Raw genomic sequence first — 27,081 nt, 5'->3', positions numbered from 1 at the left:
GTGGGGAGCTCCCTGCCCCTCCCCCGCTCCTGCTTTTCCTGGAAGAGGTGGTAATTCATGTATTTCTTCCTTGCATGTTTTGCATAATCTATCAGTGAAACCATCCAGGCCTTTTGGTTTCCTTTTTGAGAGGTTTCCTTTTACCTACAAGTTCACTTTCTTTTTCATAGTATTCTCGATTTCCCCTCAGGTGAGAGTTGGTAGTATGTGGTTTTCGAGGAATTAGTTTGTTTCGACGAAGGTACTGACTTGGTGTGGGCAGAGTCATTTGGGTCTCACTCGTTCTCGGGGTGTCTGAGTGTCAGTAATGATAATCTTCCTTCATTCCTGATGTTAGTTGTTTGTGTCTTCTCTCATTTTTTTTGGTTATCCTAGAGTTTATCAATTTTATTAATCTTTTGAAAGAATTACATAAAAATTTTGGGTGGACCCTGGCAGGTGTGGCTCAGTGGATTGAGTACTGGCCTACAAACCCAAACATCACTAGTTCGATTCCCAGTGATCGAGGTATCACTCACATTATCGATGTTTTTCTCCCTTTCCCCTCTTTCTAAAAATAAATCTTTAAAAAAAAAATTCGGGTGGAACGTGGACACATTGCTGCCCTGTTGGTCCCTGGACCCTCCCTGTTGTGGGGGCAGGCTGTGTCACACTTGAAGACGTCAGAGATGCCATCGTGTCATGTTACACTTCTGTTTTCAATCCTCAGTGGTTCTCTGGGGCCTGAAGAGCAGGGTGTCTGCTGTGCCCACCCACGTTTAGTGTTTCTGTTCTTTTGTTCCTAATGTTCACATCATCTTCTGGCTTCATCCTTTCTGTCTGAAAACTTTATTTAACAGTTCTTTTAGGACATGTCTGTTGGCTACAAATCTCTCAGTAGTCCTTCATCTGTTTTTTGTTTGTTTGTTGTTGTTGTTTTTAGATTTTTATTTATTTATTTTTAGGAAAGGAATAGAGAGAGAAACATCAGTGTGTGGTTGCCTCTCATGTGTCCCCTACTGGGGACCTGGCCTGCAACCCAGGCATGTGCCCTGACTGCAAACCAAACAGGCAACCCTTTGATTTGCAGGCTGGCACTCAGCCCACTGAGCCACACCAGCCAGGGCAAGGTTATTCTTTATAACCATCATTCCTCAGGACTACTTTGGCTGTGTTTACAATTCTGGCTTTGATAGTCCTTTCTTAGTACAGTGCTTCTTGATTTATAATAGGTTACATCCTGAAAAACCCTAATAAATTGAAAATGCATTTGATATACTTAACCCACCAAACTTCAGAATTTGCCCAGCCTGCTTTAAAGGTGTGCAGAACACAAGATTCAGAAAACACTAGCATCAATACAGCATGCTGCAGAGTATGTGTTGTTCACCCTCAGGACCACCAGGCTGACAGGAAGGAGCCCAGCAGCCCACGAAATGCTGTACTGCACATCACTAGCCAGGAAAGGGTCCCGATTCAAAACTCAGAGTTCAGTTTCTACTGCATGCAAATTGCTTATGCACCATCTTAAAGTCCAGACATCGTAAGTCAGAGACTGGCTGTACTTTAAAAATATGCCATTTTGACTTGGTATCCATGGTTTCTGATGAGAAGTCTGCACTCCTCTGCACCTTTATTTATTTATTCTTTCTATGGGAAGTGTGACTCCTGGCTGTTCTCTGGGTTTTCCTTGTCTCTGGTTTCAGGCACTTTATGTTATTTCTGGGCATCGATGTCTTTGGGTTTGTCTGTTCGAAGTCTGGTGAATTTGGTGATTCTTTGCATATATTTCTCTGCAAAATTTGGGGTTTCAGGTATTATTATCTACTTTTTCGGCACTGCATTCTCTATACTCTCCAGGGAGCCTGAAGATGTGAACCCACACCTTCCGCTGCTGTTCTCTAACTCTGAGGCTCTGCCCACCCCATCCCACCCCTCGTGCTATCTGCTCAGACTGGAAGAGTCTTTCTAGTAACCTGCTGTCAAGTTTACTGGCTTCTTTCCTTTGTTGTGTCCATCCTGCTGGTGAGCCCATCCAGTGTGCTTTTTATTTCGGTTATCCTATTTTGGATTATCAGTTTCCATTAGAGGTTTCTTTAAAGCTTCCATTACTTTGCTGCGATGATCTGTTTTCTCTTTGTTTCAAGAGTGTTGTGATTGCTTCTGGGAGATTCTCATAACAGCTGCTGCACTGCCTTTGTCAGATCGGTCTGACATCTGCCTTGTATCAGCGTGGGTGTTTACTGATTGTCCTTCCCAGGCAGCTGAGATGGCCTGGCCTTGTATGCTGAGTAACTTGGGGCTGTATCCTGGACATTTTGAATATGTTGAGACTCTCTGGGCCTTGCTTAATCATGGGAAGAATGTTAATACATAGGCTCTGGCTTCAGGATTCCTACTTCCAGTGTCCATCAGTTTTCACTGCCTTTGTTCTCCATAGTGTGGAGCTGCCTTGCATGCCCCATATGTGCAGCCAGGACTGGGCAGTACTCTGTCCTCAGGTCTGGTGCGCTGGCCCGAAAGGTTAAGGGCCCTGGGTATTCAGCTCTAGGCAGACCCTTGGTTCATGAGCAGCATTTCAGGTCACTTTCCCCAAGCTATTCCGCAGAATCCTTCAGACTCTGGATGCTCTTTCTGGGGTTCCCAGCCATAAAGTGGTCACCCCACTCTGTCAAGCTCTTCGCAGCTGCTTCTGGTCATGGGTCCCCAGCTGCCACTGCTGGCCTCAGTCCAGGTTCCATTTGCCATCTACCTGGGGACCCCTCCACCTTGTTCTGATTTTGAAAGCGCCCGCATATCGGACAGTATTTGGGAAACCCCAAACTACAGTACATGTAGTTGTGAGGCAAGACTTCCATGTAGTTTTCAATATACCAAGCAGCGTCTCTCCCCCACAGGGCGAGAAGTCTGTGTCCGTGGACGGGAAGTGTGGTGACGCCACTCTACTCAGCAACCTGCTGGAGGAGGTGAAGGCAACGCTGGCGAAGTGCTGAGTGTCACCACTGAGGCCACCACAGAGAGGACACAAAGGAGAGACAGATTCCAAGCGCTAGTTTCTCCTCTGTCACGTGTACTGTCCATCCTGGCATTAATTTAAGTCCAGTGTCGTCACCGGTTAGACATTGAGGTCATATGTCCATTGATTTCTTCTGTCATCTTTTTTACTTTGACTCTTCCGCCTCTCTGGGGAGAAAGCCATCCAGTCCCCAAACCATCAGTGACTCCTGTAGCCAGGGCCAGCTGCACAGAGCTGCAGTAGCTGCCCAAGGAGTAAGCGTGACCACTGTCCAGGCCAGGGGTCTGGCCAGTGGGCCCAGGTGATGGGTGTTCAGTGGACAAGATGGAGGTGTGTCCCGCTTCTGTAAAGTCATCAAGTCCCCAAGTCCCCACATGGTACCTAGGGGCATGAGAAATGGGCTGGCTGCTTACCACAGTAACATTCCCCTTCATCCTCACAGCCACAGTCAGTTCTGTTTTCCCAGGACACGTGGTGGGAAAAGGGTCATGTAGGCCATTGTCCATTGGATTCTGTGTCCCATTGCCATGATCATATGCCAGGTAGAGAACGGTGGTGGACACCAAGGCTCCGGTAGGGGGCTAGAGCAAGGGAGGGGGTTCAGTAGTCAGGACCCCTAACAGAGCTGAGGCTGGACCTTGTTGGTTTTCACGGTTTTCTGTTCGGTAGAATATGTTTTGGTTGACGTTAGGGGTGAGTGGTGGAGTGCTATGATTCCAGGTCCCCCCTCTCGTCACTGGCAGGGTTTATCCTTACATCGTGCCCACAGCTGCTGGGAGGTCCCAGTCCTCAACCCCATGGCCCCTGTGGTGAAGCACATGTGTCCTGGGGAGGAGGCTGGGTCCCTTAATGTGTCTCATGGGCAGGCCAGAGCACTCCAGCCCACCCCAATGAGATTTTTCTCAAATGATGGTCCTCAATGATGTTTTTACTTTCTTTTTGATGAAAACTGTCACTTTAGCATGTAATCTAATGCAGAATCCTGTGCAGTGATTCTAGAATCTCAAAATTGTATGATGTGTTATATAAGAATTTGCTATCAACATTCCCGTGTAAAGGAAAGACATATCACGCTGCTGTCATGATTTTGTGTCAAGATGATCCAATAAACTTGCAAAACACATTTACCTGTTGGGTGTCCTAGCCAGGGGCACTGCCCCACAGCCCAAGGTGGGGTGGTCATAGGGCCAACATCTCTGGACATCCATCCCTGAGCTGCTCAGGGTCTGGTCAGATGGGGGCTGTGGGGCAGCCCCCATGGAGGTTGCCCCATGCTGGGAAGCCCTGTCCCCCCGCCTGCCCATTCAGCATCCTCTCGGGAGCTGACACAGTCCCCATGCCGTCTAGGTCCCTGGGGCCCCATAGGGTCCAACAACAACGCAGTGGCCATCACACACCCCTTCCCTGGACCGCACTGGTACAGGGGTTGAGTGGCAGGAGCAGGTACTGGAAGGCAGTGCTGCTCTGTGCATTCACGTGTCCACTGCCTTTTTTGACACTGCACGGCCAGGTATTTCTCAAACGTGGGCAGTCTGGGTCAGTGGACAGAAAGCCCAAATCAGCTCCAACTTAAATTCCCAGGGGTGGGAGGATGAAGACCACAGGCACAAACCAGCCGCACACTAAACCCCACTTGGGGCATCAATGGGGAGAAAAGCCTCGGCAACCCTGCCTTCTACCACTGTCCGCCGCCAGCAGGCTTTCCCCATTAGTGGGAAAGAGTGGTTCCTGCAACACACCAACCCTTTGCCAGCCCCTCAGGCTGGAAAAGGCAAAGTCCAAGGTGGCAGAAACTGACAGGGTGACCAGGATCCTGGTGATCAGCCAGCCCTGCTCCCAGCATGCATGCCTGTGAAAGGTGCTTTTTGAAGACATCCTCTGACTCAGCTATATGTCTGTCTACCCAACTATCACCTGAGTCTTTCTCGTGGCATTTTGTCTAATCCCTGCCAAATAAACACTCGGTCAGCGAAACCTCAGGAGGAAGCCAGCCCTGCAGGGTCCATCGGCACCTCTGTGACTCTCCTGACCAAGCATGCATGCCCAGCTCCCTGTGAGAGCAAGAGGGAGCTGGAGAAATGGCAGCCAGGCTGAGAAAGGAGTGCCAGGCTTGGGACAGACAGTCACAAAAGGTGCTGTGGGCAGCACTCCAACCCCCCTCCTGTCTTGGGAACTGCTGTCCAGCCTGAATCAGAACCCACGAGGAGTGATTTCAGAAGCAGTGCTGTAGGGTTCCTTGGGCTGAGGTTCAGCCCTATGTGACCTGGCAAGCTGAGCCCCAGGACACACAAGCCAAGCAGGCCTTGTTTGACCAGACTGTAATGTCACTTTGAGTCAACAGAGGAATATACATGCTTCCAGGTGGGAAATACACTCATTTCCGGGTGGGCCTGCCCAGGTACACTCAGCCAAATTACATGCAGTCAGATTGATGTGGGAACCCCTGAACCTTGTGCCCATGACCCAGATGTGCCTTGCCTGGGGACCCAGCCCATTGCCTCACACGGTCCTCCCTGACCTCACAGGGACTGCTCTGTGATGAGACATGTCAGGAACATTTCATCATTCTTCATATAGCTCTGAAATCCCACCTGGCATCTGCTATATATAACTCATCCCTTACCCCCCTCCCAGCCCTGGCCCTGCCTGGGCTCTGATGAGGGTGCAGGGACTCCAGAGAACAAGAAGCCTGGTTCATAGGGTCAGACTGGGACAGCCCAGCTGAGACCTGGCTCCACATTGCAGCTGGGGCCAGCAGCCATCAGTGCTGCTCAGGCACTTGGGAGCATTTTCAAAAGTCAGGTTTGCCAGGTGATGGGGTTCTAGACATGTGAAGCTTGGCTGCAGAGAGACACAGGTGCCTCAGTACTTCCTCTCCCCTCCCAGCTTCCCTCTAACTGGTGGATATTTGCTAGGGAACTGTGCCTCTTTTCCCAGCTGGGGCATGTGACAGGGTTGCAGACAGACCCTCAAAGCTGATTTTGGGAGGCCCTATTTTCTTGTCCCCACCCAACTCCCACAGTGGGCTGCAAAAGTTCCTGGGTGGGTCTGTGGTAAATTAGCTCCTGGGTTTTGATCCACATCCTGGCTTGTGCTGCTGTCTGGGCCCCCTCCCCCAGCTCCCCATCCATGCAGATTCCTCCCTCTAGACAACTCACAAGGCTGGAGTGATTTTGTGCATCCAAGCGGTGAGGAGGGCATGTTCACGAAGCGATCACCTGGATGTGGCAGCACAAGTGATGTCTGGCATATCCCAGGTGCAGAGAGCCCTGCCTGGCTGTGCCTGCCCCGTCCAACACCCACATTCATCTGCCACCACTCACCTGGAGAGCCCCACACCACGCTATTGTTTTCCCCAGCACCACTGCCAGGCCAGGGCTATGGAGAGGAGAGTGGGGCTCACCTTGTGCTGATGTTCTGTCTGAAAGACACAAGAAGGCCCCAGTTAACTCCAAGTTTTGTGCCCCAAAGCACTCCACTGGGACACATCTATCATGGGGTACCCTCCTAGGTTCTGACCACAGCCCTGACACCCACTTGGGGCAGGAGTCAGACCAGACCCCGTGGGGGAGGGACCCTTTAGTCAGGATGATCTGCCCACTTTGTGCCAGCTGAGCTCAGAAACCCTTGAGGGAAAGGGGCTGGGGCCCTGAGCACAGGGGCAAGGTCCTGCCTCCTGGTGGCTGTCCCTACAAATACTCAACCTACTACCTCTCATAAAATTCACATTGGGTTTGGGGAGGGGGTACTTACTTTTGCCAATTAGTTCTACAAAGACTCACTTGTAAAGGAGGAGACCCTGCACAACCGTTGTCCTCTGCACAGACGACCTGCAGTGTGGCACGTGTGTGTAGAGGCAGTGTGGCCCCAAGTTCAGAGAAGGGCCAGCCGTTACACGCCGTCCTACCCAGGTAGTGAAAAGCAGGGATGAGGTGGAGGATGGGCCTCTTGGGAAGAGCCCTGGACCCCTTGGACAATGGGGCCCTCAGCACATCGCCATTCCTACTTGCAATTGCTGCAGGAAATGGTCTCTTACTGGAAGATGACTAGAAGTTCGTTAGGGAAATACCCTGATGGGGGGAGGCAAGAGGAAGGCAAGTATGAGAGGTGGGCGGACTGAGGTGTCTTGGGGTGGGTGGGCCGCCCCCTTAGCCAGAAAATAAATCTTCCCCTGGTACAGCTGGTCCATCATCTGGTACGGCGTTTGCCACTTGGTCAAGCTTCTCCCGGGCCGGGGCCAGGAAGGGGAAGGGGAGGCGAGTAAGTAGCCTGGGCCTGGGTCTTCTGGATGGACCAGGGATGCGCCCGGGGCCCCCCTCTTCCCCCGCACTCACTGATCTCCGAGGGGATGGCCAGGTGTCCATCGTGTTCTGGCTCCAGTCTGTGAGCAGCTAGCTCGACACGGGGATGTCGCCCGCCCGCCGGGTTTGAGGTTCACACGATGGCAGTGTAAGGAGAACTTCTCTGCAAAATTGCCGTGGCAGTGTAGGCAAGCAGCGGGCCAGCGCGCCGGGGGCCCAGGCACACAGCTTGACCCAGTCCTGGCCGTGAGCGCCGCCTGCCAACCTAGGGCACCTCCCACGCCACACCTGTCCGCCGCTCACCAACCAAGGGAGCTTTTCTCGTCCCAGGCCACGCCCCAGATCGCTGCCGGCGCAGGCTCCGCCCCAAGCTCAGGGCCCTCCCCTCAATAGATAAATGCTGAGGCAGGCTCAGCCTCCAGGCCCCGCCCAAGAACCGCCACAGCGGGAAAGTCTCCACTCGCCAGATGGCTCCACCCTGAAACCGCGCCCTTCGCGTGGTCCCAGTGCCGGCGCAAGCTCCTCCTTCAGGGCCAGCCCCTGCTCAAGGCCCCTCCCCACATTCCCGTCCACTAACCAATGGCATCACGTCTCGTCCTCGATTGCCAAGCAACGCAGAGCGCGGGGTCTGGGCGCTCCCCTTCTCAGTTTAGACTTCCGGGGAGATCTCGGCCAGTAGCGAAAATAGATCCGGCCGGGCGGGGTCGGGGTGGACTGTGGACCCTGCGCGGTGTTCCTCCGCGGAAGGAGGTGGGGCTTCGACTAACGGCGTTCAGAGGACCTGGGAGAAGGAGCCAGAGACGGAATACCGAGACAGAAAACGGAGAACGGAGGCGAGGGTGGCCCTGCCAGTCTGCGTGAAGCGGCAGGTGGGTCCTCGGAGGGAAGAACACGGGCCGCGGGAAGTCCAACACCTCGGAGGGGCGAACGCGGGTGGCGGGAAGGGAGTTGTGGACCTCGGTCGATTCGTGGCTCTAAATGTCATTTTTGGGTCAAACCCAGACTGTGTCACACTAACTATCGTAGGCCGCCGCCTATGGTTTGAATCAGATCCACAGGATTTCAGGGTTCCCAGACGGGGAATCGGCTCTTTAGAAGCGCGCTTCTTGCTTCCTGGTCCCCAGAGTCACTGGACAGGGCAGAGCGGGAGGTGTTGGTGTTGTCCGCACTGCCCATTGGCAGGACTTCGCAACTCCCTCTCTGAAGCTGGTGGGCTGTCATTGGTTTCAAGTGACCATGTATTTTATAAAATGGCACTTGAAAGGGAAAGGGGGCTGGTTGGAAAGTCACAAAGCGGAAAATTAATCTTGGGTGACCTACCACCCAAAGAGCCAGTGTTAATTTTGGAGTAAGATTCTTCTACGTGTTTTTGCAAACTTTGATAGAGGTTTAACTGCCATTCAATCCACTGCGCATATTCAAAGCACATAGTCGGATAAATTTTGAATATGATGCATGTGTACTTTTGCATATTTCACAGTCCAGGGGCCTGTCTGTACTATCTATTTTTGGATTTGCTGGTGTTAGACGCACGTGGCCTCTAGGTAATTGCTTTCTCATCCCTTCCTTCATCCAACATAAAAGGGCCTCTCAGCCTATTTTATATCTCAGTGCTGAGATATAAAATCTCAGGCATCTCAGGGATGCCAAGGGGCTGCAGACTCCCAGAAGCCTTAAGCTGTAGTGCGCCCTCCGTTCTGTTTGACGTCTTAAGGAATGAATGGTTTTTCCCTCCACGTGCTTGCCGTAGTGTGTGCCAGTCAGTTACCAGAACTCGTTGAAGGGGCTAGTGTGAGAAGACAGCAAATGAAAGTCCTGGCTGCCCTGGCTCCGCCCCGCCTCCATCCCAGAAGGCATCCTTTGTTTCTTCATCCCAGATCCGGCTCTGATGGCTGCCTTTCTCCTCCCTGGGGTCCATTCTACACCCACCTCACACAACACCTGTTCCATTGCTGCTGTTTTCTGACAGGTGGGTTTTCCCCTCTGTGGCTGAGCTATCCAGGGCTGCAGCTACTTGACACACGTGGCTAGTAAGTCCTTGAAACATGGCTATTAAATTAGAACCTTCTACACATACAAAATTCACACCAGATCACAAGAGACTCATAGATTTAAAAAAGACAGACTATGTCCTTAATACTTTCTATATTCATTAGGTGTTGATATTTTTTGCCCTTGGATTGATTAAATAGAATATATTATGAATACTGATTTCACCTGTTTCTTTTCATTTCCTTGCTTTTCAAGTAGTAGCCACTGGAAAATTTGAAATTAAGCCTGGGCACACATTATATTTCTAATGCCTTCTCTGGTGTTTATTCCTTCTGCAAATATACGTTCAATTCTTGCTCTGCTAGGCTTCATGGTTTTCTGCTTCCTGTTTGCAGCTTTAGTAATTTCTTCAAAGGGTTGAGCTGCTTAAAGGTTTTAGCCAAATGCTTGATGTGTCGTAATTGGTGAATTAATGTTAGCTATAATTTTTTTAATAGACTTTATTTTTTAGAGCAGTTTCAGGCTCATCGTGCAACTGAGCAGAAGGCGTAGAGATTTCCTATTACCCTCTACACCCCCGCCCCCTAAGAACACACAGCCACTGCCAACCTCACCAACCAGAGCAGGACATTAGTTACAGGATGAACCTACACTGACAGGTCACTGTTCCCTCAGGTCCATCGTTGACACTCATTGTGTTGTACATTTTTTGGGTTGGGACACATGCATAGTGACGTGTATCCACCATGACAATGTCATGCAGGGTAGTATCACTGCCTTAAAAATCCTCTGTTCTCTGCCTGTTTATCCTTGCCTCTCCCAGCCTTTGGCACCCACTGAACCTTTTAGTGTCTGCGTAGTTCCACCCTTTCCAAAATGTTCTGGAGCTGGAATCACAGTGTGGCCTTCTCAGACTGGCTTCTTTCTCTTCGACATATGCATTCGTAGTTCCTCCTGTCTTTTCACACCTGGTAGCTTACTTTTCATAGGAACACCCCTAAAGGAGAGAGTGTGTCTTTATCATCTTTGCATCTCCTACAGAGCTGAGCTCAGTGTCCCCGTGTGCGAGGTAACTGTGACTAGCTCCAGTCTCCGTCCTTTGTCCGCCCGTCTCTCTCCTGTCCTCCTCTCCCCTCCCCCGCCTCTTCTCAGCAAAAGCAGTATTTTAGTTCCTCAGGGGATTCACACAGAAGGCTAGTTCAGTTCCTGAACTTTTTACTTCATTATTATTATGTTTTAATTTTCATTATTTTTAGAGAGAGAGGAAGGGAGAGAGAAGAGAGAAACATCAGTTTGTCGTTCCACTTAATTATGCATTCATTAGTTGATTCTTGTATGCGCCCTGACTGGGGATCGAACCTATAACTTTGGCATACTGGGGTCAGTGCTCCAACCAACTGAGCTGTCTGGCCAGGGCCCAGTTTTTGAACTGGGCGATTCATCTAACAAGTTTAGGGCAGGGTGTTTCTTATGTGGAAGTGCTCTGAGGCGGAGCTCTTAAGTTCATGGAAGAGTCAGCCATTAATCATCTTTTGGGAGCTGTTCTCACATCACCAGAGCCTCATAAAATGGAGGTTTAACAAAATCCCCCGGCACTGGCTGGGAAGTTGGGTTTTTACTCTGGGAAGTTCCAGACGTGCCCCAGCTGGTGAGCTGTGTGTCTGATTTCCTGGAATTTTGAATTTTAGATATCTTAAACAGAAAAGGGGAATCTGACTTAAGAAACTGGATTCTGAGAAGGACAGGGCTTCCACCCATCTTATGCTAGAAACAGCCACAGTGTGACCAACACAGATGTCCCCAGACATTGCCTGAGTCCCCTAGGGGTAGGACCGCCCCAGGTGAGACCCACTGCTGTAGCTGACTTTCTGGGACCTGTTCACAGCACCCAGGAAAGAATTCAACCCTTGAGTAGATGGGCCTGGCTCTCCATGGATGGTTCAGAGTTATGACTCCTTTCCTCCATTACCCCCTGCTCCGAAGGTCAGTGCACAGTCAAGTTCATATCCAAGGTTCCCAATGTGAAAAGGAAGCATGGGCAGCCAGCAAGAGGGCATATGTTTGGATGGCAGTTAAGGCAGCACCATCTCATGTATTCTGCCCTTCCTGACATGCCTCTGGTCAGTGAGGATGCAGTGGGATCTCCTGAAACCTTGGGCTGCGTCCTCAGAAGAAGGAGGTGTGGCTCCTAAGTGGACATATCAACAATCCATGACCACTGTCACGTTCCTCTCTGCCCCCCAGGTGACACAGTTTTGTCAAACAATTACATCTTTATTTGCCCCTGTGGGAAACTGAGGCAGAGAGAGGAGTTCTTTATCAGGTACAGGATCCTCACGCTGGTCCATGCACCCCCTGCACCCCCCTCTGTCTTAGTGGAACAGAGGCAGGGACGTAGGGACACCCAGTTCGGATCCTAGCCCTTCTCCATATGCAGTGAGCTCTTTGCTCTCAGCCCTGCGTAGGGTCCTTTCTGCCCCTCCAAGCTGCTGTCGATTTACTGGCAGTTCTTGATCTCTGGGTTTGTCTGCCTCCATTGTCACATGACCATCTTCTCTGTGTGTCTGTGTCCAAATCACCCTCTTCTTATCAGAACATGTGTCCTTACATTAGGGCTGCCCTACTCCAGTGTGACCTCACCCTAACAGACCCTATTTCCAAACGAGGTTTCATTCACAGTTACCGGGGTCAGGATTTGAGTATATCTTTTGGGGGGACACTATGCAACCCTTAATTCAACCCGAGGGGGGAGGGGAGTGACTGCCGATGGGCACAGTGTCTTTTGGGGTGATGGGAATGCTGTGGAATTGGGGTATACTTTAAAAGGGTGGAATTTACAGCATGTGAATTGTACGTCATTTGGGCTGGAATCTATGGAACCCCTCAACAGCACCTGGCATGGAGCAGCCCCTATAAACCTCACTTCCTGCTTTTGTACAGCACATGCCGGAGAGCTCCACCGCAAAGCCAAGGTGCAAGTGCAAAAGGCCAACAGAATGCAAACCCCTCCCTGTGCAGGGGGAGGCCCAAAGCCAGTCCCATGAGCACCCGGCAAGATGGCGGGGCCTTCCCGTACTGGGGACTGTGGTGAAATTGAAAAATGGACTTTACCGCCCTGACCAGTGTGGCTTGGTTTGTTGGGCATCGTCCGGCAAAGCAAAAAGTCGCCGGTACAATTTTCGGTCAAGTTCCTGGTCAGGGCTCATGTGAGAAGCAACCAATCGATTTTCTCACATAGAGGTTTCTCTCCCTCACTTTCTCCCTTCCTTCCCCTCTCTCTAAAAATAAGTAAATAAATAAAAATTAACATTAGGGTGGTGGAAGGCAGTGTGGGACACTGGCTTCTATATGGGACAGAACCCGGGCCGCGAGCATCTTCCAGCCAAACGCCTGGGCTGCCAGCCTGAACCCATGCACCGATGTCACAGATGGGGCCTGCCGCTCCCGCCCCACCCCCACCCCCAGGTTGGGGCAGTGTCCCTGCGGTGGTGGCAGTGTTAGCAGCAAGAGGCAGGATGTGAAAGCACCGGAAGGAAGTGGTGATAGGCTGGGCTTTGCTGCTGACATTACTTAAAGGAACTAGGGTTTGTGTTCTGTTTTGTTTTCAGGAAGACAAGGGAGGTAGGCATGTGTTGGCTGGGAATTTTGTTGTCTTACCTTCCGTCACGCTAGAAGCTTCCGGGTGCCACGCACACCTCATCTGTGGAAAGAACCAGACAGGTGGGTGGGGGCAGGTAGGAGAGAGTGTATAGGGGATAAATGGTAATGGGATAAAAGTACAATAAAAAATAAAGTATTTAAAAAATAGCCCTGGCAGGTGTGGCTCAGTGGATTAAGCGCCAGCCTGTGAACCAAAGGTTCAGTGAACTGCCGGTTCAGTTCCAGTCAGGGCACGTGCCTAGGATGAGGGCCAGGTCCCCCGTGTAGGGTGCGAGAGAGGCAGCCACACAGAGGTCTCTCTCCCTCTCTTTCTCCCTCCTTTCCCCACTCTCTGAAAATAAATAAATAAAATCTTTTAAAAAAGAAAAATTAACCAGTTATCCAGGAGAGCCCTTGGCAGTGAGTTCCCACAAGCTTGTCCCAGGACACGGTAAAAGGGCAGTAATATGGCCCGGGTCGCAGCTGGTCACCCCTCAGCCATGGGATGTGTGCGTGTTTCTGATAGAAAATCATTTGCCTTCAGCGGGAACTCTACCTGTCCAGGAAGTTTTTCAGAAAATCATTGCTTCCACTTAACAAAATCCTCCCACCTTCTGAGAAGAGTCAGAAAGGCAAGCAGGAGCCTTGCGAGTTCCTTCCACTGCCCTGCCCCATCTTCCAGAACCATCTCGGCAGTGGCATGGGAGGATGTGGACCAAGAGAAGGCAGCGTGCCTGAGGCCGGCAGTGGGGCCACCGCCTCTCTGAAGCTCCTGTCTTTCCCAGGCCTCCTGTCCCCAGTTGATGTCAGAGGTTAAACCCCCAAAGCCATCAGCAGAGAAGCACCCAAGTAAACAGGAGGTAGCAACCAGGTGCTGGCGGTGCAGATTTCTTTGTGTTATCAGGGCAGATGTTTTGCTGCAGGATGAACAGGAGCCTGGAATGGAGGCAGCTGTGGGCTCTGTGGCCCTGCTGGGCCAGCGCCACTCCACTCCACGAGGGACGCAGTGCCGCACTTCGTCTTATTGCCAAGTGGGGCAGCCCATGCCGCATGTGGAGGGGTGTTTGGAGGCCGAAAGAAGACCAAGGATGAGAAAGTGTTTCCATGGTGCCAGCTAACAGTGGGCATGGGGACGGTGGCTGGCTTTTCTGGGTAGCCCACACAGGTTTCCGTCCCTTGACCCGCCCCCAGATTGGCGTGACAGCAGCTCCTTTTGCAGATTCATCACCTAGGCAGGTGTATGGGCCACGTGGGCAGTAAGCAGTCATAGGTGGTGCTGCAGGGTCCCCACCCATTGTGTCCTGTGTACCTGCCCATGGGATGGAAGAGCCCTGGGCTGCCCAGCCCTGGGGGATGCAGCTAGTCTCTGAGACAAGGGTCAGGGAGTGGCCTCTCAGTCAGAGCTTCTGGAAGGGGGGGGTGGGGAGTGGTCTGAGACTGGGCCCTGTCCTGTCCATCCATGGTAGGAGAGAAGCGGGTAGAGTGGGGCTGCCCCTTTCCCTTCTTGGGGACACTACCTTCCTGCCCTCCAGGCCCTGGGCACCCAGGGCTGTGCCCACTCACCTAAACCTGGAAGGGCACTGGTCTGGACTCTGCTGGCTGGCGTTGCAGAGGTTTCTAGTGGGGGAGAGACCACCCTGGAGGGCACCTGGCACTGGGTTTGAAATAAAACAGGTGGATGCTGGAGTAATGGATGGGTGGTACCTTTTAAAGGCACATGGCCTCGCTGAAAGAACTGCAGGCTTCACCCTCATGGTTCAGGCTTTGAGCTCCGGCTCTTCCTCCTACCAGCTGCACGGCCTGAAAAACTGACTCGGTGATCAGTAATTACTCAGAACTGACTCATATCTGACCCAGTGCTTCTCTCCTGGGCTGGGCAATGTCTGGGGACATCTGTGGTTGTCACAGCTGGGGGTGCTCCTGCCGTTAAGTGGATGGGGCCACCCCACAGTGCCCAAGATAGGCCCCCAGGAGAGTGACCCAGTCCCAAAGTCAGCAATGCTATGGCAGGGAGGGGGCGGGGGACGAGGCTGGGCCTAATCTTCCCCATCTGTAAAGTGCCGGTGCCGTTTTCCTCTCAGATCGTGCCTAGCTGGGTGTTGACCAAGGTGGCAGAAAGTGACGATGGTAGCCAGCGCCCCAGGGCTGGATCTGGGGAAGGAAATAGTGGCCCTTCTGGTCTGGTGGGAGGCACTGGGTCCCTTCTGTTCCAGAGTACAGGTTGCCTCAGGCGGCATCACCCAGTGGGTCAGACTTTGTGCAGGCCTTGTTCACGCTGGGGCGCATCACTCCCTGCACCTTATAGTTCGGATAGTTTTCTGTAGAATCACAGCTACAGTGATTCTACGAGTGGTTTCTGTAAGAAGTACAGGTGGGAGCATCTCTAGTTTTTCAAGGTTCCTGGGGCAGATACTCAGCCAGCACTTGATCAGCTTGTCCTTCATCCACCTTTAAAAAAATAACAACTTTTAAATTCTGTATTTATAAGTGTAAAACTTTATTAAGAAGTAACAGCTTTGTTAGCTGTCATCCTCCCACTGTCCACTCCACCCGTTAAAGTGCACGTGCGCATCTGGTGTGTTCAGAGCTGTGCAACCACCACCTCCATCTAGTTCCAAAACATTCTCACCACCCCAAAAAGAAGTCCGGTCCCTGTCACCTGTTACCCTGCCTTCCTCCCCAGCCTGTCCCCATGCATGTGCCTGTCTGAACATTTCGTATGAATGGAGTCACACACGCTGTGGCCTCTTGTATCTGGCTTCTGTCACTGAGTTCAAGGTCCACCCGTGTTGTATCAAGTATCAGTGCTTCGCTCCTTTTCACGGCCAAGTAATATTCCAGTGTGTGCGGACAGACCACGTTGTGTTGTCCATCACCTGTGGATGGATGCTTGGGTTGTTCCCACTCTTCAGTGATTATCATGAGTCGTGCTGCTGTGGATATTCGTGTACAGGCTCCGTGTGCAGGTTTTGTGTAGATGTGTGTTGTTGTTTCTCTGGGGTAGATACCTAGGAGTGAGTTACTGGGCCAGATGGTAACCCTGCTTGCTTAACTGCCAGACCGTTTTCCACAGCACTGCCCCTTTGGTATTTTCGCCAGCTGGCAATGTGTCCGGTTTCTCCTGGTCCTTGCCAGCACCACTGATTGTCAGCCCTCCTTGTGTGTGGGGGTAGTTTGCCGCCCTTGCACTGGGGCTCCTCTCGTCCTCTGGCTTGGTTATCTTTGGTTGATTCCTCCATCCCCACCCTCAGTGTCTGTGTTTTACCTGGTTTCTGCCACACGGAAGGGTGCGTCTGCCCAGTTTCGCCAGTTGTGTGAAATGACCCCAGGACCTACTCCCCCCACTGCTCCCCACCCCCACCCCAGCACTGCTGCCACTGGGCCGGATCACTCTTGTGGGGTGCTGCCTGGGCACTGTGGGGTGTTGAACAGCATCCCTGCCCCCCAACTGCTTGATGCCAGGAGCACCCCCAGTTGTGACAGCCACAGATGTCCCCAGACATCACCCAGAGTCCCCTGGGGGCAGGATCACCCAGGTGAGAACGCTGGTTTAGGCATTTTTTATTATATATCTGGTCTCTGGAATTAAACCAAAGGCTTCTGAAAGAGCCGGACCTTCCGCCCTGAAGTCTCCATTGAGTACATGAGGGTGGAAGGGCAAACTCTGTCGTGTTCCCTCTGAGCCCAGCAATGGGAGAGACTCGAGCTGGCTGTGGTTCCAGAGGAATCTCTTGAAGGCCCCGGGGCGAGGAGCCCTCCGCACACAGAGACTCTTCCTGTGCCCAGAGCAGGGCAGGGCCCAGCCAGAAGGAGGCTCTTGGGCTCCAGGATGAGGCCCAAGTCATGACTCAGCTTTTTTAAATGTGCTGAAATCCTCAGCACCCTCAGGCCATCTTGTCATTAGAGTCACTTCACCTTGGCCCCAAGGACACAGTTTGTATGTGATGGCTCACTCTCTGGGCCCAGGAAGGACTAGACTAGACCCTGGCCTACACCCGCTGCACTAAGTTGGGTGCTGTGGTCGGAGTGGACATGTGCTTCCCTTTGGCTGAGCCTGGCCTTGGCTGAGCCGACTTCAGTGGATCTTACTCCGCTGGAGTTGCCCTGGGCCTCGGCGGTTGAGTGGCACCTCTGCAGAAGACGTGAGGACCAGTCTCCTTGGTTTGGGCTCATTTGCTACACAGCATGCTGAGCCTGGAGGGCAGGCATCCAGGTGAGCCCAGCTGGCCACACAGCACGGAAACAAACTCCCACTGTTGACGAAATACATCCAGACCTTATAAGAAGGATCTTACAAGAATTTATTAAGTTTTTTTTTGTTGTTTTTTTTTTTTTAGCCAAACTGAGGACATGCCTAGAAACTAGTTCTCAAGGGATTGAGAAAATGCTCCAGAATGGCAGTTTGCAGTTCTTTTTCTGAATTTGGAATCAAAGGAGGGACAATAAGGAAGGCTATTGGTGGGAGATTAAGGAGAAAGGAAAGGGGGAAATCCTAGGATTGTGTAAAAAGGAAAATGGAGAGACACGCATTTCTTTTACACGGGGAGTGCAGGGCAGCTAACACGCAGCATTTACAGTGCATGGGCGGGTATGGGCACCCCGAGAATGCTGCGGGGTGAGTGTGCTAGCTGGTGAGCACGTTCATCCGCCGAGGGGTCTGGAGAAAAAGATCTCTGACATTTCAACAGTGTTAACCTAGATGCACAAGAACAGTGGGGAGGGCTTGCTTAAGGAAAAGACTGCCCTTTTGCTAAGGAAGCCGTAGGCCTGGGATGTAACTGCCCTCCACGACCTGCCTGGGGAGGTGGTCACATCATCTAGTGCAGTTTCTCTTGGTCACTAGCATGCCAGGCCTGCCACGTGGCCCCGGGGCTGGTCAGGTCTACTCGATTGCCCCTTTTTCGTTCACACTGCAATTGAAGCAAAGCACAAAGAGGACGGGATTTCCTATAATATTGTAAATGGTTATTTATTACCCATGGGTGAGTATTGTGGAACTGGGCCTGTGGTGATACAGAGGCGCTTCTTCCACTTCCTCTCTCTGGCGAACACCCCACCAGCCCTGCCCTTCCTTTCCACCCCCTGCACATTCCCAGGAGGGTGCACCCACCTGGGTCTGAGGAGGGAGAACAAGGAGGATGCAGGTCGGCGGCACCATCATTGTGGCAGATTGATGGTGATGTAGGGGATGACGGAGTGATGGCAGCTTGCATGTGACCAGGGCTTGTGGCTTCCTGTGTTCCTTTTATCTTCTCACCTCTGAGATGGAGCTTGTTACTCTCCGCCTGTAACAGAGGAGACTGGGCATGGACAGGAGAAGGTGGATCTGGTGGGAGACTGGGGCCCTTGTGGCGGGGAACATGGCTGCAGCCCCCTTCAAGGCCTTGCCCCTGGACCGGGTGGGTGTCTGGCATGTTCCCATGGACACGCAGATAAGACCCAGACAAGCTCATCCAAGCTTTTTAGCTAATGTTCTGGGGAATAGTGTCCCCCCAGATGCATGTCCACCCTTTGGAAATGGGGTCTTTGCAGATGTCATCAAGATGATAAAATGAGGTCCCATTGTATTATAAGGCAGGCCCTAATCAAATAATGAGATATAGACATACAGAGAAGCAAAAGGAATTTCTTCCCTTCCAGCCAGAGGGGTTGGGGGCGCGTCAGCAAGGCTGACTCCCTCTGGGGCTCAGAGCGGGCAATTGCTCCAGGCCCTGCTCTGGTGGTGGTGGCAATCACTGCTGTCCCTTGGCCTGTAGACTCATCACCCCTGTTTTGTTACACGGACCTGCTTTGTTACATGGACCTCCCCCGTGTGTACGTGTGTGTTTCCTCTTAGGAGGGCACGCATCATTCAGGGCCTACCCGGAAAATCCAGGACACAAGCATCCCAAGATCCTTAACTTAATCACACCTGCAAAGGCTCTTTTTCCTAATCACAGGTCTTAGGGATGTGGACATCTCTGTATGGAGACCACTACTTGGCCCGCCGCAGTCACCCTGAGCCAGAGTGCTGTCTCCCAGTTTATAGAAAGCCTCCAGATGCTGGGGGCAGGAGTAGGGTGCCAGCTGGCCTGGGCTCTCGGAGGTCCTGACTCAGTGCCTCCTGCTCCGAGGCAATGAGGACATGCCTCTGGCAGTTCTTTTTACTGAGGAGCTGGCTCCCTTTTGATAAAACCAGACGTCCTGGGAAAACTCCCCAGTGTGGCCCACTCTTGCTTCCAGAACAGGGTTTCCGGGAACAGGTGACAGTTCTTCCTCTTTCTGTATTTCAGATCTCAGGGAAGACCTGGGGGCCAGTGAATTTCTGGTCACCTGGGTTGGTGGCTGATACCTGCATCCTGCCCAGCCCTGTCTGCGGAAGCCTCTGGAAGAGCGCACAGTGAGGACCACGATGTCCAACCCCTTCCTGAAGCAGGTCTTCAACAAAGACAAGACCTTCCGCCCCAAGCGCAAATTTGAGCCAGGCACCCAGCGGTTCGAGCTGCACAAGAAGGCGCAGGCCTCACTGAACGCGGGGCTGGACCTGAAGCTGGCCGTGCAGCTGCCCCCCGGCGAGGAGCTCAATGACTGGGTGGCCGTGCACGTGGTGGACTTCTTCAACCGCGTCAACCTCATCTACGGTACCATCAGCGATGACTGCACCGAGCAGTCCTGCCCGGTCATGTCCGGCGGCCCCAAGTACGAGTACCGCTGGCAGGATGAGCACAGGTTCCGCAAGCCCACAGCCCTGTCGGCCCCGCAGTACATGGACCTGCTCATGGACTGGATCGAGGTGCAGATCAACAACGAAGATGTCTTCCCCACCAGCGTGGGTGAGTTGGGCAGCCTGGGGCTGGGGCGTGGTTGTTTTTCACACCATGAGAGAAAGCTTGTTTAGAAAGTAGCAGAAGTAGAAGTGAGCGACAGAAGGAATGGACTCAGAAAACAAGTTACAGAGGCAAAAGAAGGGCCCTTGGAGTTTGGGAGAGAGAAAGGTAAAGGTAACCCACCCTGGGGTGGGAGGAGGGAAAAGGTGTGGGTGTGCAGAGGGGAGAGGTGGTGGTCATGTTTTAATAATAGCTTTACTGAGATAGAATTCACAAACCACAAAATGCACCCATTTAAAGTGTCAGTTTAGTGGCGTTTAGTATATCCACAGGGTTATACAATCATCCCCTTTAATTCCAGAACATTTTAGTACCTCAAAGATCCCTGTCCCCATCAGCCACTTACTCACTCCCTGTCCTGTGTGGATTTGCCCGTTCTAGACACGTCACATAAATGGAGTCACGGTCTGTGGCCTTCTGTGTCTGGCCACATGTGTTCCAAGTTCATCCATGTTGTAGGGAGGATCAAAGCTTCACTCCTTTTCATGGCTGAGTAATATTCCAGTGTGCAGAGGGGTATGGTTTGCTTCATGTTAAGGCTCTTAAAATGGGGAGATTGTTCTGGAATATCCAGGTGGGCTTCAAATTGCATCAGGAGCGTCCTTGTCAAAGGGAAGCAAAGGGACACTCAACACCTACAAGAGAAGGTGATGTAACAACAGGAGAAGGAAGAAGGAACTATGGCCCAGGAATGCCAGCAGCTTCCAGAAAAAGCAGGAAATGGATCTGCCCTGGAGCCTCTGGAAGGAAGCAACCCTGCCCACGACACCTCCACCCCGTGTAACTGGCGTGGGACCTACAGCCTCCAGGACCGTGAGGGAAGACGGGAGGGCAGTTCTGAAGCACGGAGTTGTCAGTGTTTGTTACAGCAGCCCTAGGAGACCCACACAGGGCCCTTGTCACTGTCCCCACTGGCGTCAACACAGCGTCTCGGAAAACAGGGTGAATGGGTCTCAAGCCCAAATGTTCAGAGGCCTCGGGCCCCAGTTCTTGGTGGCTGATGGGCTCTGTGCCTGGTCAGCTTTCTCACACCTCAACCTCGCTCACCCTCTGTACAGGGAGTGGGCTTGCCACTGGCAGGGGCCTTCAGAGAGGCCCGTCTGAGAAAGGCCGGCTCAGAAGAGACGCTTTGCCAAAGGAGGGATTCACAGGTGCCCCAACCTTCCCACCCATCACCGAGTGGTGCTGTGGCCGCAGTCTGTCCGCACGGCCCACTGGCCACCCCTGAAGTCCTGACAGTTCCTGAAGGGGTCCATACCCCAGAACTTGGACCCTTAGACCCTGAGTTCCTCTAGTCAGCTCCTCACCTGTAGAATGATAATTCCAGCAATTTTACCAAAGAGGAAACTGACGAGCAATCAAGAGAAAGTGAACTTGGCAGGTGCCACGTGGCTGCCCAGACATGTGTTTGGGCCCCAGCCTCTGCCACACAATCACATCATGGAGTCTAGAGTCACCCTGCTTTTCCTGAGGTCTGTCTGGCCCAGGCCGTACCATCCTACCCTTTGTGCAAGTCCTGGGGCCCCTCGGCCTGCCCTGACCCCCAGGCAGGCTGGCGGGACTCAGTGCTCCCCCTGGAGAGCAGTGTCTCTGCTGCTTCTGTGGCGTTTCTGAAAAGCAGAGCCTTCCAGGTGTTCTTCGGGGTTAGATTTGTGGCTGAGCAAAGAAAAAACAGGGTCCAAACTTTATCCCAGGCCCCCATGCCTGTGCCGTTGACGCCAGCACACCCACCTAGGCCCCACGCCGCTGGCTCAGGCTCTTTAGTGTTGGATTGGGGTGGTGAACGTTTCCCATGAAGGACAGTAGCTCTTCCTTGGCACTGCCTTTGAAGGTGGCAGCCATCTCCCACTCGGCTTCATGGCTGCCCTCAGACCCCTCACAAAACACAAGATTGTCAGAAAAAGGACTAAGAAGTTCATTTGGCTGTGGCCCTTGTGGCTCGGTTGGAGCAGCATCCTGTAACCGAAAAGATTGCAGGTTCGGTTCCCAGTCAGAGCACACATTTGGTTGCAGTTTCAATCCTCTGTCTGGGTATGCGTACAGTCCCCAGTCCAGGCATGTATAGGGGGCAACCAGTCAGTGCTTCTCTCTCGCATAGATGTTTCTCTGTCTCTCCCTCCCTGTCTCTCTAAAAAAGCAATGGGAAAAAATACGCTTGGGTGAGATTAAAAAATATATATGTTTTTTAAGTTTATCTGGCACCAGTCAGACTGATATGTCAATTAAGCTCAACTGGAGGAAATCAAGAGGCGTTGACAGTGGGGCGCGCAGAAGAGTTGAGGCCAGGTCTTAGTGCCAGCGCTGGTCATCGGAGCACCAAGAAAATGGCGCACGTGCTGCCCGCTGGGTGTCAGTGTCAAGGAGCTTGAAGTGCTGCTGACAGGCAGCAAACCTTGCTGCGCCGAGACTGCTCACCACGTCTCCCCAGAGAACTGCGAGGTCTGTGTGGACGGAGCAGCCCTGCTGGCCCTCAGGGTCACCAGTCCCAGTCTCCACAGCGAAGAAAGGGAACAAATTGTGTACACATTGTTTGTGCTAATAAAACCACAAAATTCTAAGGGACAACATCAAAAAAGAAGGACCACAGATCATATCTTTCCAGCTTTATGAGCTAGAAGGTCTTTGTCTCAACTACTCAGACCTGTCATGTAGCCCCAAAGCTTCCGCAGTCACTATATAGACAAACAAGCTAGTCTGTATTCTAATAAAACTTTATTTACAAAAGCAGGTGGTGGGCCTGATTTCAGCCCCAGCGTGAGAATACCATTGCAGGCATGGGTGGTGCCATCCCGGAGGTTACATTTCTAAGCCCTTCTCCTAGGTTGCACTGCTCTAAATCACTTGCCTTCCCCAGCATCACCCTTGCTGATTCCCGTACTCCCTCTCCCAGGGAGTGCAGCTGAAGGAATAAAGAGTCATCAGGTCTCACGTTGTGAGACATGGAGGAGGCAGCAGGCCAGGTCGGACCTGCTGTGCACAGAGAGCCTGTTCTTTCCCAGTTGCCTTTTAACTGGACATGTGTTGAACCTCTGCCGTGGTGAGCAGCCTTGTCAGCTCCCTATGCCCCTGCACATGGAGTCCCTCACTCACCTGGACCTCTTTGGGCCATTACTCAGCCAACCGCAGGCCTCATCAGCACAGTGCTATCCAGCTGCTGAGGTCCCATCACCCGAGAGTGTGTGCCTGTGGCTTTCCCACTGTTAGTGACATCCCCATGTCCCCCCTGACCCATCAACCCCTCTCTGGATGGGCTGGTCTGTCAGTCCTGGTCCCTACCTGGTAGCCCTGGTTGGATCTCGTTAACACATAGCTTCCATCTTATCCGTGGGATGAAGGGGACTCAAAGCCTTGGTTGGGGAAGCAGGAAGGAGTCCATGGGGCACACAGCAACGTGAATGTGCCTCATGCCAGCCACCTGTCACCTCGGATGGCTCGGATAAGGAATCTATGTCACGGTGGGTGTATTTTACCACAATTTTTAAAAGTAAAGAAATATGATAACTGGAGAAGAAAGTGCAGCGTAGTGTGTGCACTCAATGAAGCTCTGATGAGTACATCAAATTTAATATTATAAGAATGCACTTTAAATGGAGAGAGAGAAAGATATCAAGTGAGAAATATCAAAAGTCAAAAATATGTTTCTAGGCCTGGGCCAGGTGGCTCATTTGGTTAAGCGTCGTCCCAATACACCAAGGTTGCGGGTTCAATCCCTGGTCAGGGCACATACAAGAATCAACCAATGAATGCCTCAATAAGTGGAATAACAAATTGAGGTTTCTTTCTCTCTCTCCCTTCCTCTCTCTCTCTGTAAATCAACTTTTGCTCTGGCTGGTGTGGCTCAGTAGATTGAGCACTGGCCTGTGGACAGAAAGGTCACTGGTTCAGTTCCTGGTCAGGGCACATGCCTGGGTTGTGGGCCAGGTCCCTGGTTGGGGACATGTGAGAGGCAACCGATTGATGTCTCTCTCACATATTGATGTTTCTCTCCCTCCCTTCCTGTCTATAAAAAATAAATAAATATTTAAAAAATAAATTAATAAACTTTTAGAAATGTTTTTAGGGGTTTTCCCATTCTATTAAGAAAAATAAATATTACTGGAACTTCACACACATGGTCGGGTCCCAAAGTAGACATAGCAGATCCACAGCTGGCAGGTGCAGGTAGGGAACGTTCTGGGTTCTGTGAAGGGAACGGGACAAAGGCAGATGGAATGTGTGGCTCCCAGCACATTCCCAGCAAGGGCTGGACCAACAGGGCCAGACTGGCTGATGTTGATTACCCCGGGGATGGGCTTTACCCGCAGGCCTGTCTTCATCCCTTCCTCAGCATCGTTAAGCTTGGCAGTGGGTTTCTCACAGCGTTTTATGGGCTCCGTGGAGGTGAGAGACGGGGGTGGGGTAGTCGGGAGGTTATGGACCATGGAGAAAGGGGCTCCTTCACAGAAATAGACACCTCCCACCCCATCAGTCAACACTTGGCTGCAGGAGGAAACCAGGACATGGTCTGTGTGAACTTGGACAGGTGTCTCAGCCTCTCTGAGCCTCACGAGTTCACTGGCTAGTTTACTCTGGCAGTCCAAGAGCTGCATGGTTCCAGGGCCAAGCTGGACCCCTGAGGCTGCTTCCTGAGTACACTGGTCCTTCTCACCGTCCACAGGCACGCCGTTCCCCAAGAACTTCTTGCAGGTGGTGAAGAAGATCCTGTCCCGGCTGTTCCGCGTGTTCGTGCACGTCTACATCCACCACTTCGACCGCATCGCGCAGATGGGATCCGAGGCGCACGTCAACACATGCTACAAGCACTTCTACTACTTCGTCAAGGAGTTTGGCCTCATAGACACCAAGGAGCTGGAGCCGCTGGTCAGTGGGCGGGGCCTGGTGGGCGGGGCTGGGGCGGGGCTGGCTGGCAGGGCCAGTAAACCGGGCTTTGTGAATAGTTAGTTTCATTAGCAGGCTCACCTGTTCCCTTACTGCTGCTGCTGCTTTCGGCAGCAGGGCAGAATTGAGCAGCCGCACATCATCTGGCTTCTGGAGCTGACAAAGTGGCCTCTCAGGCCCTTCACAGAGCTTGTCACCCCAGCCCTAGGCATGCTGCTGTGTATTCCCTTTTTTTAATTTTGTATTTATTTATTTTTAGAGCAAGGCTGAGGGAGGGAGAGAGGGAGAGAAGCATCGATCAGCTGGTTGCCTCCCACACGCCCCCAACCTGGGACCTAGCCCACACCGGGCATGTGCCCCTGACTGGGTATCAAACCACCAGACTTCAGGTTTGCAGGCTGGTGCTCAATCCACTGAGCCATGCCGTAAGGTTTGGCCTTAAATGAGGTCCATAATTCTCTTGAGTTTCATCCCCTGCTTTCTGTGTGTGTGTGTGTGTGTGTGTGTGTGTGTGTGATTTTTTTCACCTCTTGTGTCAATACCTGATGTCCTGCTTGTTCTTAACAGAAAGAAATGACTGCACGGATGTGCCACTGAGAGCCTCTTGGCCCCACTGTCACTGAGGCAGTGCCAGGGGACACTCCGACTTGATGGCCACCTCCCTGGAATATGGACTATACTCTCTGCCCCAGCAGGTCACTGACCTCCCCAGTGGTCAGACAGTAACCTCTGTGCCCCCAATGCTGCACTGGACACGGCTTGAGCCCTCTCTCTGATTCTGAGGAGACAGCAGGCCCAGCCTCCCAGAGTCCCACAGGGGGAGGGAGACTGAACTTGAACTCTGATTCTGTGTGCTGTGAGCAACTAGAAAAATCCACTTTCTCTATAAAGCACTTGGACCTGCCTGGAAGCCAGAGCTCTACCTGCCCTTCATGGGCCTGTCCCCTAAGGCCCCTAGCACGCTTGGCCTGGGAGAGGACAGGCCACACGGGTTCTGGGTCAGCAAGACGGGAGCCCGCCTCTGCTGTGCCTTCAAGTCTCAGTTCCCTCACAGCGCGCTTCCTGCAGCCCCGTGTCTGTGTCATGAGAGGTACAGTATGGCCCTGGCTGCCCACCCTCTTCCTCAGTCCCCTTCTCTTCCTTCAGTTCCTCCAGAACATCTGGCTCATCTGCCAGGGTTTCCCAGACCCCACTTCTACACCCCAGATTTCCTGGGGCCCCTTCACATATCATAAAAGATTGAGTTTGTATACAATCTCAACTGGCACCCACCTTGAGATGTTGAGAGAAAACAGCTTTTATCTATAAATAGTGAACTCACCTCCCCTCTGGACAAACACCCCTCCATTATGAATAACCCAGGGTGACCCTTCCATGGAGCCTTTTCCAGGTTTGGGGTCGTTGAACTTGGCCTTTCTTAAGGTGCCTGCCCAATTTATATGAAACCCTTGATGTGGCCCTCTGTGGCCAAGGGACCAGAGTCACAGTGCCATCTCCCCAAAGGATACGGGGGCCCGTGGCATGGAAGTGACATCGGGAAGCCACGTGCTGCTCCAGGCCCCCTGCCCTCAGGGCACCACAGTGGCAGCTCTTCCCACCCAACCCCACCTACCTCTGAGGACCTCTGGGTGCCTGGGACACCTATAGAATAGAGGGGCACCCCTACCCAGCACCACACAAGTGCAGTTAACACGACCTCAGCCTAGTCCTCTGGACACTCTCCAGCTTTCGGATCCCTGGGCACACGGACCCCAGTCGAATATAGCGCCTTTTAAATACAAAACCACGACCAAATGCCAAAACCACTGTACCTCTCCCAGGTCACCGCCAGCTCTTCCCTGCAGCCAGGCCAGGTTGGGGAAGGTGGCAGGTGCTGTGTGGCGAGAAGGGGCCCCTCTCCACCCTCTTGTGCCTGTAGATATTCACACATGAACATAGAATAAATTGTGTCATTTTTATACCCGCTGCTGCTGGCTGCCATTTCTGTTTTTCTGGCAGGAGGGCCTGGTGTTGGGACACATGATTGTCATTGTCACTGGGGTGCTCTCATCCATCCTCAAGTGGTGAGGAAATGGATGTCACAACAGCTTGTGGTCCGCCAGAGTACCCCAGTCGATAACTAGATATGCAGAATGGGGGTGGGTTAGAATTTCATGGGGTACAGGGCGGGGGCAATTAGGTCAAAAGTATCAAAAATCGGTGGGGAAACGCCACAGGGGGGGTGTGCTTCACTCTCCCATTGCCTTTGCCTTTTTGCCATGTGAGAGAAGTTTCCAGAAAACGTTGGACCAACTACAGAAGAACTGATCAGGAGGGAACAGAGGGGTGTTCCCGTTCCAGCCCTTACTAACTAGCCCTGCACCTTGACACAGACAGTGACCGTCCAACTCCTCTCTCATACGTCAAAAAT

The 27,081-nt window shown here is 52.4% G+C and overlaps 3 protein-coding genes across 5 annotated transcripts in view; 2 read left to right on the top strand and 1 right to left on the bottom strand.

Moving 5' to 3' along the window:
* Window positions 1-3,728, top strand: part of AP3D1 (adaptor related protein complex 3 subunit delta 1) — a 41,691-nt gene extending 37,963 nt beyond the window's left edge. For both annotated transcript variants that reach the window (XM_037137912.2, XM_037137922.2), the window contains one exon: window positions 2,877-3,728. In XM_037137912.2, the coding sequence (XP_036993807.2) occupies window positions 2,877-2,972 (96 nt within the window). In that variant the 3' untranslated portion in view covers window positions 2,973-3,728. The remainder of the gene's footprint in view (window positions 1-2,876) is intronic.
* A 1,941-nt stretch (window positions 3,729-5,669) lies between these two features.
* Window positions 5,670-8,725, bottom strand: IZUMO4 (IZUMO family member 4). The gene is given in 9 exon segments (XM_053658461.1): window positions 5,670-5,856; window positions 6,319-6,359; window positions 7,032-7,068; window positions 7,151-7,194; window positions 7,196-7,226; window positions 7,330-7,356; window positions 7,359-7,415; window positions 7,418-7,561; window positions 8,617-8,725. Coding segments are annotated over 9 exon segments (657 nt in total). The 3' UTR covers window positions 5,670-5,689.
* Window positions 7,951-26,631, top strand: MOB3A (MOB kinase activator 3A). Of its 2 annotated transcripts, XM_037137941.2 has the most exons (5): window positions 7,951-8,165; window positions 9,174-9,265; window positions 19,200-19,739; window positions 24,451-24,653; window positions 25,239-26,631. In XM_037137941.2, the coding sequence occupies exons 3-5, from the start codon at window positions 19,319-19,321 to the stop codon at window positions 25,266-25,268; spliced, it is 654 nt and encodes a 217-aa protein (XP_036993836.1). In that variant the 5' UTR covers window positions 7,951-8,165; window positions 9,174-9,265; window positions 19,200-19,318; the 3' UTR covers window positions 25,269-26,631. The 2 variants fall into 2 exon arrangements, with proteins under 2 accessions (XP_036993836.1, XP_036993829.1); XM_037137934.2 differs by lacking the exon at window positions 9,174-9,265.
* Window positions 26,632-27,081: the final 450 nt, after the last annotated feature.

The sequence above is a fragment of the Artibeus jamaicensis genome, unplaced genomic scaffold (assembly GCF_021234435.1).
Source record: "Artibeus jamaicensis isolate MK-2021 breed Jamaican fruit bat unplaced genomic scaffold, CSHL_Jam_final scaffold_537, whole genome shotgun sequence".
In the NCBI taxonomy this organism is placed as follows: Eukaryota; Metazoa; Chordata; class Mammalia; order Chiroptera; family Phyllostomidae; genus Artibeus; species Artibeus jamaicensis.
Note: the sequence above shows the minus strand (reverse complement) of the source record. Positions and strands in the feature narration are given on the sequence as shown.